This window comes from Rhododendron vialii, chromosome 8a (genome assembly GCF_030253575.1).
Source record: "Rhododendron vialii isolate Sample 1 chromosome 8a, ASM3025357v1".
Lineage (NCBI taxonomy): Eukaryota > Viridiplantae > Streptophyta > Magnoliopsida > Ericales > Ericaceae > Rhododendron > Rhododendron vialii.
Window position 1 is genome coordinate 6523658 of NC_080564.1, and position 13543 is coordinate 6537200.

At 35.7% G+C, this 13543-nt stretch overlaps 1 protein-coding gene across 1 annotated transcript; it reads right to left on the reverse strand.

The window, feature by feature from the left end:
- Nucleotides 1-6726: 6726 nt before the first annotated feature.
- On the reverse strand, nucleotides 6727-8494 carry LOC131335080 (transcription factor PRE6-like). The gene is made up of 2 exons (XM_058370270.1): nucleotides 7972-8494; nucleotides 6727-7102 (listed from the first exon to the last, which is right to left on the reverse strand). Exons 1-2 carry the CDS (start codon nucleotides 8098-8100, stop codon nucleotides 6947-6949), a joined length of 285 nt encoding a protein of 94 aa, XP_058226253.1. The 5' UTR covers nucleotides 8101-8494; the 3' UTR covers nucleotides 6727-6946.
- Nucleotides 8495-13543: the final 5049 nt, after the last annotated feature.

Sequence of the window (13543 nt, forward strand, 5' to 3'; positions counted from 1 at the left end):
TTTCTGATTCGTCATGGGCTAGCACCCGGGAAGCCTATCTCTCAGTAATAAACTATACTACTATCCAAAAGGAAAAGCCTTAGTTGGGTCGTTTGCAAAAGAGAATCTTATTCACGCCGGAACGCAATCTCAGCATTCATTAACGGTAATAGTATGAATTTAAAATAATTTATTAATGATAATAGATACTATAACTGTTAATAGATTGTTTTTTAATTTGGATCATCCAAAACACTTTTGGATGGTCAAGATTGAGTGTCGTAAAACTTATTCACGGTTCCTCTGTGAATAAGTTTTTCCGTTGCTTGCTAACTGTAAAAACTTTTGCTATTTATATAATGGGTTGATATTGTTCATAAAAAAAGAGGGTACTGTATACTGTATAGTTCCATAATTTCAGCATGTCCCTTCTTTTCTTTCTTTCTTTTTTTTGGGGGAGGGGGGTTGGCGTTCGAACACATGAATATTTTATTTTCCGCGCGATTTATTATGGATATGATATTTCTAGTTTAGTGCCATTATATAATCCATATACCATTGCTCCACATACAACATAGATTATCTTTAAAAGTATTTAACATAGAAACTGAAACTTGGTTTTCTTTCGTTACTAGGACATCTCTATTCCGAAAATATGTTTTTTTTTTTTAAACAGATTTTCGTCATAACTGTAAAAAAAGAAAAAAAAAATGTCATTTGTTTAATTTGAACAATGTATAAAAACATAAGCAAAAACTATATACCAAGTAAGTATCATTCTTGCTAGGAAATATCTCTATCATTACATAAACTTCTACTCCAATTTATGGGTCTTTTTCATACATAAAAGCCCGATTTAATTGGTTGGGTTCAGATGTTGAGCACACTGACATAATTAATTTGCTTTGGTCAACAGTTATTTGTCATGTTTTTCCTGATTTTCGAAATAGGAAACAAGTTTGTTGTTCTATGCCCTACTTGTTGGGCAATTCAACCGTGCATGAAAATTAATTAATATCCACTCACGTTTACTATCTAGGATGCTTTAATTAATTATTACGATCTAATTTTAGCGAATAACTAACTCTTTGCCCCTTTCTTTTCTAATTAAAATAAGTACTTATTTTTTTAATTAAAGGTGATGTATTATGAGAGAATGACCTGTCTCATGAAGCGGAAAATAAGTATTTAAAAAATTAGAAGAACTCGGAACGGGGCCTAACTGTGTCTAGAGAACTAATGAGAATTGGGATTAATCAGTCTATAATGAATATATGCTAAAAAGAATGAGGAGAACCAATATTCGATTATAAGGATATGGAGGTCATGAAAAATGGATTCAGACCTAGGTTTTCATGATGAATATTTGATTCTCAGTTCTTGACTAAAAATTGTGTCTGACTCCATTTTTTCAGGTTCACCACCTTCCTAGTAACAATATTAATAACTCATCAACTTGTGTGCTGCAGGGAGAAATTAAAAAAATCCATTTGATATTTCCAGTCGATTCTGAAGCTTTTAATGATTTATATAGAGGGAAGTGATTACGAGTCTGTTTATTATTATTATTTTTTGTTCTGTGTTACTTATATTTATCGTCATTATGTTGGTCAATTGATTACGAATCACAAATAATTTAGTCAAAAAATTTCCATGAATTTCGGTAGCGTTGATGAAGAAGATAGCAAACGAACGTTCGTTATCACAAATCTAAGCTATTACAAGAGATATTTATACACATTGCAAATCAGCCAATCACAACAAATTCCTGATCATCCTACACCAAATAGATGAGTAACAAAATTTACACAAGTAATTAAATAACTGCTACAGTTGTTGGTATATTGTCTCTTGCCCAATTGAGATAGTGAAATCGAGCAACAAACAAGGGTTTGCTAAAAATGTCTGAGATTTGATCCGCTTATATCGAAACTCCAGACTCATTCGGTTATCAATAGATTCGCCTCAAAATAAATATAAAAAATTTGTTCAGGGTTTACTATAGCATGTTTGTAACCCATCAAGTCCACTTCTTAAGTTTGTAACCCCTCTAGTTCACTGGTAATATTTTGTAAGGCCTTAAATCCATTTTATTTTAAAAAAAATAAATTTACAAGACAAAAATGCCCTTTTAGGGTTTTAATCATACTCTCTCTCTCTCTCTTCGTCCGACCACCACCACCACCCCCACCGTCGCCCCACCCCCAGTGTCACCATCACACCACCACATCTGCTACCACGACCACCATCGCCCCACCACCACCACAACACCGCCACCGCCGCCGCCACAACTGTCAAAAACTCACATATAACGTTATAGATTTTACTCTCTTTTTTTTGTTTTGAAATTTTGATTACTCTCTCCACATTCTAAATCTCACCAACTCTGTCGCTCCACAGATAACATTATATGTTTAGGTCTGTTAGGCCGCTGCGCGAACCAATTCATATAAAGTTGTTTATGGTTATATATGATTATGTTTATGCATATATATATATATATATATATATATTAAAGTTTTAACAAATAACAGTCATTGAAACCATTACATCCGACAATCAAAACATCTGTATTCAAAATAAATAAAAAATGGATTCAGAGTCTGCTATTGTTCAACTACATAGTTATAAATTTGATCGATAGATCTACAAAACGGATTCAGAGTCTTCTGAATAGCAATATGAAAACAAGACAAAGAAATTACACCAAAAGACTTTAACCAAATTAAAATTCTAAATCTAATGTTTTTGGCTATCTTGTCAGGCTCAACATGCCTAATGTGCCTCTTCAACGTCATGAGGTACCTTTGGTAGAAGGATTTAATGTGGAGGGCTCTTTTAAGATTGGAGTTCATCCTAAACTCCATTTATCACGATGTCATTGTGGTGATGAAACCATACTCCTATTTCTTTTGGATTTGTCATTTCTGCATATATAAGAAAAAAGTTAAACAGATGGAAACATATAGCTTTATATGTTAAAAAAATGATTCAAGAATTCGTATGTTATTATATATGTTTCATGATATCAACTGTCAAACGAAAACCTAAACATTATATAGATCATGATACACTATAACAGAAAATCACATATAACCATATATATTAGGAATGATGGCATGATACAGGGTACAAAATTTGATATATAACTATATGTGCCTCATATACAGAAAACAGACCATATTTTTTTTAAATATGGTTATATGTACAAATAAAACTAATATATATTTATACACGAAAACTAATAAACTACTAAATTTATGTTATTGAATTGATCCACGCAGCGGCCTATAAACTTGAATATATAACCATATATATTCACAGAATAAAATGACAATCGAACAAAATAACAAAATACCATACATATTCACAGAACAAAATGACATACATAAACAACCAAAAGAAAAATATATAATGTCATATAATGTTACGCGAGTTACAATGTTATATGTTTACATTTGACCTAATTATATTACAATTTGTACGTAATTAGGGTTATATGTTAAAGAATCCGATGTAAACATATAGCATTATATGTTCTTCCACTGCAATGGAAATGATTTTAAAAGCTCATATATAATATTATATGATTCCATAAGTTCATCCAAGACCCTAACCAAACCAGATCTGCACAAATAGTAACAAATAACCGTATATGTTCAACTCTAAACTAAACTCGACTTACCTGTTTGTGTTGAAAACAATGGTGATGGTGGGAAAGGACAGCGATCTCATTGAGATTTGTGCAGATCTCGTTTGGTGACGCGATGGCGACCTATGCCACTTGTCGAACACGACGGTGAGATGCGTTGGCAACGGCGAGGTTGAGACAGGATGCGACGGCGACGGGAAGTGGGTGGAGACGGAGACGAAGAAGGGAGGCTGGGACGGAATGTGACAGCGACGAGAGGTGGGTGGCGATGGCGACGATGACAGGAGGCTGAGATGAGAAGCTTGTCCCCCCTCGGCCCCCCCTTCTCTCTCTCTCTCCGTTGGAAGAAAATAGAAAAGAAACTACATATAGTGGGGTATATATAGGGTTACATATAGTGATTAGAGCTATGTATAGTGGGTTATATTGGTATTTTTGTAGGCTAGTTAATTTAGTGGGTTATGAAATTTAGAAGTAGACTAAATGGGTTTGAAAACTGTAATAGCGAACCTATGAAAAATTTTCCGACATAAATACTACTCCTACAAGCAAGTAATCATAATCAAACCAAAAGTGTTATGTACAAAGAAATGTTACTCAAAAATAATCCCGAAATACACTATTTATGACCGATCATAAAAGATCCGGGGTTATTTTCGAGTAACATTTCTTTGTACCTGGCATCCCTCTAATCAAACACACCCTCGTTAACCTTTTAGTGTAAAAATGATATTTTTGCGCTAAAAATGGTTATTTCTCAAAATACTTTGGTAAAAGTGTCAAAATTTTACTTTTTTTATTTCTTTCATTGAGACAAATCAATAATCCAAAAAAATTTGACGCAACACTAAAAAAACGCAAAAAAATTCAAATAAAAATAAAAATTTGAAAATTAGTTAAGTCTAAAAGAATGCAACCTAAGCATGGTTTTCAGAGTAAATTTTCGAGGCGGGGGGGCTGCTGTCCCGGCTTTTCGGGCCCACTTCGGTCTCGCTCCGATGATCTGAAACGTTCACTTTGTAGAGCTCGTCGAGTAAAATAACTATGCAAAAAATCAGATTAATTGGATATCATTAAGTACCTGATCGGAATCTTTTTATCTTAAAAAGAATGGATCCGAAACATTGGATCAAATCCATTGTAACCCATGGACCGAGAGTTATATGGGCTCCGATCAGGCACTTAATGATATCCAATTAAGCTGATTTTTTACATAGTTATTCTACTCGACGAGCTCTACAAAGTGAACGTTTCAGATCATCGGAGCGAGACCGGAGTGGGCCAGGAAAGCCGGGACAGCAGCACGCTGCTGCCCCCTTGGGGCAGCAGCCCCCCCGCCTCCGTAAATTTTAGCCTTACAAGTGTCTTAATCAACTCCGTTGGCATTGTCAGTGAACACCCAGACATGGAATTGTCAATTATAAATGTCCAGTACTTTTTTTAATTTGACAGCTATCTATTTTTTCTAAAATTTTAAGAGCCCATTGAGTTGGATATTTTGATTTTAGATTTGTTATAATTATTATCTTCTCAATTTTCAATCATTACTCTTATTTTTTAGAAAAATGACTGTCAATGACTTATTTTGATAATTAATACCCGTCAAGAATATTTTCAATATTAACAAATATTCTTAGCATAATCTTGGCGGGTATTAATTATCAAAACACGTCATGAGCCGTCATTTTCCCTTATTTTTCTCTCTATCTCTCTTCAATCGTTACATCTATTTTCAATCATTACTCTATTTCGCTTTACACTCATTACCTATAAATCAAAATTCAAAATACCGGCTACAAATAAGGTCTAATTGATCCAAACGTGATAGCTACCTATTGAAAACGATAATTCAAGCAAATTAATCAATCACCACACCTGGGTTTTTATTCCATGCTCTGAACGATTAAATATGGAGTTTGGCATAGCTTCCATTGGTAACTCCTTCCTATTTCTAAACTCAATGAAGTGGAAAGCATGAGAAACATAGTATATGCATAACCATCGGCCATGCAGCCGATGAATCGAATTGTCAAAATCATGAATCAGACCAACCTGATCTATCTGCAAATCAAACCGAAGTATGCTGCGGATAGATACGGATTTAAAAATACTAATTCTGGCATATTCGATTCGGTTCATGTTCAAACCAAACCATCCGCCACTTAACGCAGAGTCAAGTTAGCCCTAATTACTCATGCCTCTCTCCTTCCCAAAGACCAAAGGTCCAAAACCCTAACATCTCGCGTCTCTCTCTCTCTGGCCAGTCTCCTATGCCTCTCTCCTCCTCTCTCTTCGACCATCTCCTTCTTCTTCGGCGATGACCCGCACACACCCCTCTCTCTCTCTCTCTCTCTCTCTCTCTCCGTCATCGCACGATTCTTGACTATAAAAAGGTATATATCAATTTTGATACTCGAACAGTCAAACTAATTATGATTCTCGAATTGATTATGATTTCGATTCTTGAACTTATTACGATTTCGATTCTCGAACTTCTTACGATTCTCGAATTAATTCTGATGAAGTTGGATTCTAATGGACTGATTCAGATCGTATTTCATTCAAAAGTAAAATAGCCACACGGAAATATAAATAGCTGGATGAAGTTGTAATTTGTATGTGATTTTGTTTTAGTTTTTTGACGTTATTGGAGAAGACAATCGTATTTTGCGTATTTCGCCTAACATCTCCACCTCTCTCTCTCTCTCTCTCTCTCTCTCTCTCTCTCTCTCTCTCTCTCTCTCACTGCAGTTGCTAATAGGACGAGACCGTATTTTGCATGCTGGTTCTGAGTTTTCTGACTTCTGAGATAGGTATCTATTTCGATCTTCTCTCTCTCTCTCTCTCTCTCTCTCTCTCTCTCTCTCTGCAGTTGCTGATAGGACGAGACCGTATTTTGCATGTTGGTTCTGAGTTTTCTGACTTTTGAGGTAGGCATTTATTTTGATCTTTTTCTTAGGCGGCGGGACCCTTTTTTCCTTTCTTTTTGTTCATATCTCAAGCGGCGGGACCATTTTTCTAGAATAACATTGGGTGAAAAATAAATAAAGAAAAACAATTAAGATTGATGTTAATTAATTAATGGATCTTCAAACTGAATTTGGAAAACTTAGATTACTCCATAAGCTAGGATTTGCAAGTACAAACATTCTTGATTATTTTCTCTAGTACTTCTCAAGTAATTATTACAACGGATTATACAAACACTATATTGTTATGTCATAACCGATGGTTGGCCTAGTAGTACCGACCAAACCCTAGAAACAACAACATCTAGCTTAGCTATTAGTACGATCGAGCTTATATATTAATCGTCTATCCCGTAATCAAGCTCCTAATAATAGCAGCCTCGGCGCTATCGGCTTCGATGGTTTCCAACAGTTGCGAAAGCCGGTCGCTCAGGTCGTCCACCTCTCTGTTCAAGTTCTTAATGTAGTTGCATGTCTCCTGTAACACCTTCGATGCCGAAACCTACACACATGCATATTATTCGAAACTATCAATATAAACACGTAACAGATACGTACTTCGACAACTTTAGCACAACGTTCGCGTCACATTATCGCAGGCCAACTTAACCATAGGACTACAAAGTAGTCCGGCCCTATATGTTTGTTGGAATAATTGTACCATGTTGTCTTGGGGGGAAAATAACTAAATAAACAGCTATGGTAAAACACAGGTTCGGTGAAGTACTACACTGTGTAAGATTAACCAAAAAAATTAATAAGAGTTATGGTAGAAATTTATATAACGTGTGTATATATCATCAATATATCATTCTCTTATGTGTAGCGTAGTGGTCTCTATTGCGGTCGTCTTGCCTTCATTGTTATACTGTATAAAACACATCTTTGTTGGATGCAACGCGTATAGTCACTGTAGACTTCTCTATCGTTTGTGTACTTTCACGCCCCACATGTCTTAGCCTGTCATATTTATTAGCTTGTTGGGTTAGACTAAAGATATCGAACTCCTAATTATTTTTTTTATCAAACCGAAAATTCTTAAGATAAGAAGGGAATAGGTCGATCGTATACACACGCAAATCTACTTATATATTAATGATACACTAGCATATGCTTGTACGTCCGAACATACGTACAAACACTAAAACAAGCGTACATGCACGAATGTAGATAGAATTCGTTGGAAATTCAGATAGGAGCAATTAAACAATCATAATTCTAAAACACAACTCCAGATACAATGCATCGAGATTCGTTCGATGCATGTCGGTCCACATGTATATATTCTAACGGTTCTGGACACAGTTGTGTTCGGAATTTGTCTTCCTAAACTTTTCCTTTAGATAGGTAGAGAGAGATAGAGATAAATACCTTACCGGAGCGCCTAGTTCGAATCTCAGGAAGAAGTTGCTGTAACCTCGACACGAGACTAATGATTTGGTCATCCGAGATCCTAGAAGTAGTACTCCCGGATGACTGCCTCGACCTTCTACCAGACATCTTAATTTGCACTATGGGATGTCAGCAATTTGAGCCGAGCTATTTGGTTTACTATGTAAGAGAGGGGAGAGAGAGAATTATAGAGAGAAGTGTGGGAAGAAAAGCTAGCTTCTTTCTCAAAGCACAAACGGTAGGCTTGTTATTAAAGAAGAAGAACTATGGAACATCTAGTGTTAGATATGCACTATAAATGAAGGGGAAGGACCAGAGAGAGAGAGAGAGAGAGAGAGAGAGAGAGAGAGAGAGACAGTGATGTTGGACATGAAGAAGACAATTGCATTGGAGAAAGAAGTGTCGCATTGGCTTGTTATTTGTGTGTGTGTGAGAGAAAGAGAGAGAGTGTGTGTGAGAGAGAGAGGACACAGACCATGTTTACTTTTTTCTGTGTGCTTCCAATTTGGGATTTGATTTCAAGTGAAGGTGTTTGTTTTTGAGTTAACAAAGTGGGCCTTAATGTACATGTCTGAATACACATGACCATGTGACTATCATTGGGTAATTAATAATTATCATCTCCTCCATATATATTCACCACCCACCCAATCAAATTTTCCGACAGTATATGTCAAGAAAATAACTGTACCTTTTGTTTTTTTGTTTTTTTTTTTGGTATTAGAAATTGCAATTGAGGTCTAAATACAATAAAGCCCCGTTCCACTAATTTTTTTTATATTTTTTAAATATTTATTTTCTGTTTTACAAAACAAATCATTTTTTCACAATATATTACTTTAATTCAAAAAATAAGTACTTATTTTAGTTAGTGTAATACACCCTAAGAGAATTTCTAGGGTTGTTTTGACTCGTGCATTATTTTCTAACTAAGAATCCAATCAAATTAATAAACCGACAAATTTGGGAGAAAAATCCCACTTACCACTAATTCATGGGCCAATTAAAGTCGAGATGAAACGTCGTATAAACTATCACCCTGATTACACACGAATTGACGTTAAGCAAAACAAGAGTCAAATCACAAACCAAAGGCTAATTGAGATTACTCATTGCCAGCCGTCAGGTGACTATCACCATGTTTTTTTATTTTATTTTATAGGCAACTATCACCATGTTAATTCCTCTTATCTTTGATTGTTAAAAGTCCCTCTTAGTTATTTTTTGTTACTCTTCCATATATATTTCTTTCCATGTCAAATAAAGGGAGGTAAAAAAAGTTAATTACTTTTCCTCCCCCTTTTCCTTTTCCCCCCACGTATTTGCCTTAATTATTGTAATTAATCTCTAGTTTTTTGCTTAACCATTGCCGACAACTTGCGTACCTAAGATATTAACCACTGACAATAAAAACTACTAGTACGTACTACTAGAAACTTTTATATTCTGTTTGCTGTTAAGTGTTATTAACGGATCGATCTACTAATTAATTAATCAAATATCCTTGAAGATTATGTTGGATTAGACAACTTAATACAGGCTTATTAGGAAACAGCGACAACTCCTTGCTAGAGGAAACTTCGTGACCACATAAACAAATTCCCGTATGACTTGAAGACGACTTCACTTTCTCATCTTTATTACCGTACCAAATTTACGCAGAAAGTTCACTGTGTGGATTGTATGCACAAAAATGCTAGAGGCACATCACCCCCAACCACACCCTCTCACATACAGGCGGATCCCACTGAAACGGGACCCGCCTGTATGTGAGAGGGTGTGGTTGGGGGTGATGTGCCCCTAGCACTACTCATCTTGTATGCACGGCAGTGGCGGAGCCAGAATTTGGTCGTGATGAGGTGGCACCAATCGATATAAATCTAGTTACATATTGTGCAGAGAAAAATACGAAGATAAAAATTTTAGTGTATTGTTTTGTCGTAGGCTTTTTTTTTTTTTTTTTGAAGAAAAAAAAATAAATGGTTGCTTAACCTCACTTATGGTATGCAAATACAAGATATTACGATATTAATTTTTCTAGATTCAAACAGGTCGTTCTCTAAATTATAATTTTTACAATATTTATGCAAAATATTGCACAAGCATAAATACCTAGCTAATCGAATCACATTAGTTTGTTAAAAAAAATGAGTGTTCGAATGGTTCACATAAAAATTTAATGTCCAAATGAATCATGTTGCTTTTCAAGTGGGAAAAAAATACAAATTTTGTAGGAATTTATGCAAAAATTTAGAGCGAGAGATGAGCTTTAAAGAACAGAAAGGGTTTAAAAAAGAAAAGAACAAACATGCTTTAATTTACCACCAAAGCAGAGCATGAGGTTGTGTCTTTTTCTTCACATATTTTTCATTTTACCTTTTTACGTGTAAATTTTTTTAAAAAAGTTTTTCTACGATCGGGGGTGGCACGTGCCACCTCCCCTAATTGCCTCCGGCCCTGATGCACAGTACATGAATAGCTCTAGAGCAATGTTGTAGATCCAGATGCTTGAATAAAGATCCACAAACTGATGTTCCGGCCGCTCGATGTAGGTGGTCTCACGCTACAACCACATTGTGGAATAGATCAAGTTAGTAAAGAAGTTTTATAAACACAGGTCTAAAACTGTTCATGAGTACTCCCTAACTTGAATACATTGCGGGGTTGAATGTACAAGTTATATACGCAAATAAATTGACATATGACTAGGGCTGTTTAACGAAACGAGCAATTTGCAAGCTCGGCTCGTTAAGTATAAATGAGTCAAGCTCGATCTCGAGTTTTCTGCTCGTTTATTAGCTCAGCTCATTCGACAAAAACTCGGTTCGTTAAGAGAGGCTCAGCTCAATTAAAGAGGCTCGTTTAATAAATAACTAAACTCGGCTCGTCGAGCTCAAATTTTTTAACTTGTTTAGTAAACAAGCCGAGCTCGAGCTCGACAAAGCTCAGCTCATTTATAGCCCTACATATAAATGACTGCTATACAAGAAAATATGCTTGATACTTGGGTTGTAAAACAGCCTTGAAATCTTCTCAGATCTTCGCATACTTGGGTTGTGAAACAACCTTCAAATCTTCCCCTAATTGCTGTCCAATAAATCCTCCTTCTTCAAACACTTTGGTCACATGTGGTATATCTTTGATCTTGGGATGTGATTGCTTCAATAGTTAGGTTCATCCAAGGATTCGTATTTGAATGATACAAGGGACACGAGCCAACATGTCATCACAACGAGAAAAACCTGACATCTCAAGTCCTAGCAATTGCGTGCCGCCCAAGCCCTGAAGAAAGAATGAATATCGTATCCCAATAAGATTTTTTGAGCTCGAAATTGTCATGAGCGTTCTTTTCATCATTTGAGCTATTACTTCCGTATAAGCTCAAGTGTATACAACTAGTGTAAAAACAAAAGTTGATGAAGTAATCCAAGCCCAAGATTTTATCACATTTATTTTTACACGAATATAAGACAAGTATGGTTTTTCATAAATTAGGACTGAATCATGTTGCTGCAAATAAAAATTCTTAGTGTTTTGAGTGATTTTTATATCTTTTTATATCTCACTTTGGTAATGATCATTTGCATAACAGGCCTTTTCTAAATAAAAAAAAATGATGCGTAACATGTCAAACAAAAGCAAACTTTTATATTGAATGATCCACTCACTCAAACTTAAAAATGAACTAAATCATCGTGGTAGATTCTTAATTTTGTAGGTTTAGAAGTCTAAAATATTATGGCATATTGCAATGTTATGAATCAAATATGAAAAGACCTGACCGTCGGTAGATAGTTGAATCGATTCCCGAGATTAGCCTAGATTCGTGGCGTAAGTCATAAAGAAACACAGAGAAATAATTGAATCCCGAGGAGTACTTGATCACCAAATTTTTACACTCCCTATAATAATTGAATTTCCCACCTTGTTAGGGACATAACCACGAGAGTGTCGCAACCTTAATTGTCAAAGGGTTTAATGTCACATGACTTTCCAGACAGGACACGTGGCATGTCCAGAGCCTAGTACCTAAATTATAGGAAAGAGAGTGTGCCCGAGAGGCAAAGAAATTAAAAACCTCCCACGCCTTTGCCGACCGTTGTCACGTGACACCAGGATCGAATTGTTGACCCCCACAGTAGATCTCATCTCAGTTTGCCCCATGATATTACTAAGTGAATAAATTATTTACACCGTCGGTGTAAACATTTGTTTTTTCTAAATCAATTGCATTGCGACACGTGTCAAAATAGTGGTCCTAATTAATAAAACGTGGCGACGTGGCGCAATACAATTGATTTGGAGAAAATAAATATTTACACCGGCGATGTAAAGAATTTATTCTCTATTACTAATGCAATTCGAATTGCGCTAATTAACCACAAAGGAGTTTCTCTCTTTTCAATAGTTGAGGTGGCAAGTCGCGCACCTCAACTATTTGCCGAGCCCTGAAGTTAATAATCGGACAAACCCTCCAGCAGTCCCAAACTTTCGAATGTTTGGTCTTCTCGAAATTCGACATTGCGACCTCACGGAACACAAACACCTGTTTATTTCTCATGTGCTAATTAACAAGGAACGAGTTCAACACATAATCTCTCTCTCTCTCCCTCGCTCGCTCTCGCCCAGTGTGCATGTGCCAGGAAAACCCTGTGTAAATGTTTTAATTACTATGCATCTTAAAAGTTCAATGATTATAAAGCTTCTCTCTCTCTCTAAGATTTCAACATAGAAGAGCACATAAACATCAACAGAAAGATAACTAAAATAATTAATTAGTCGGGAGAGTTGCAGACTAATTATGACTTGGGCAAACCAAATCTACTTAATTACGTAACCCCAAATATTCGGTGCTTAACTAAACCTCTTGTATATTTCATGATTTGAAGGATACTGGGTATTGACGTAAAAAGTCTAGTGTTGTTCATCAGAAATATTGGTAAGGGTCCAAGGAGTCATTGGGAATCCCCTAAGCTTTTAGGGAGGCCCCAAACTACTGACTGACAAGTTGTTAAAAGAAAACTTTTTAATATATATGATGAAACCACCAACATGAATTAATGCAATAAAATCAGAACACGATCAAAACCTGAAAATCGATGGAAATAAAATGGTGATCAGCGCGAGTACTGTTGCACTCAGATTTGTCTTCGTTGTGATTCGTTTCTGCTACGGTTCCTACGGGTTGGATGGACGCCCATATCCCATCATTACTTGATCGAACCCCTGCAGAAGTAGCACTACAATCTTTAGATTTTTTGAACTAAACTTGTATTTGTACTCTCAAGCTCAAAAGTATTAACATGAGTTCTACTGAAAATGAATAGAGGAAAAGATACTCATATAGTCACTAGGAAAAGGATAACCTGACCTGTTCATAAAGTTGACATCAGCCCATAACAAATAGGGGTTACTCAAAAGACAGGACTCCAAATCGAATCAATTTTGGGTCAAAACTTCATTCAGGTGTTTCTTTTATACTGTTACAAACCCTTAGTTTAAATAGTATATCTATTGTTTTCAATGTTTCAATCCCTTAGTTTAAATAGTA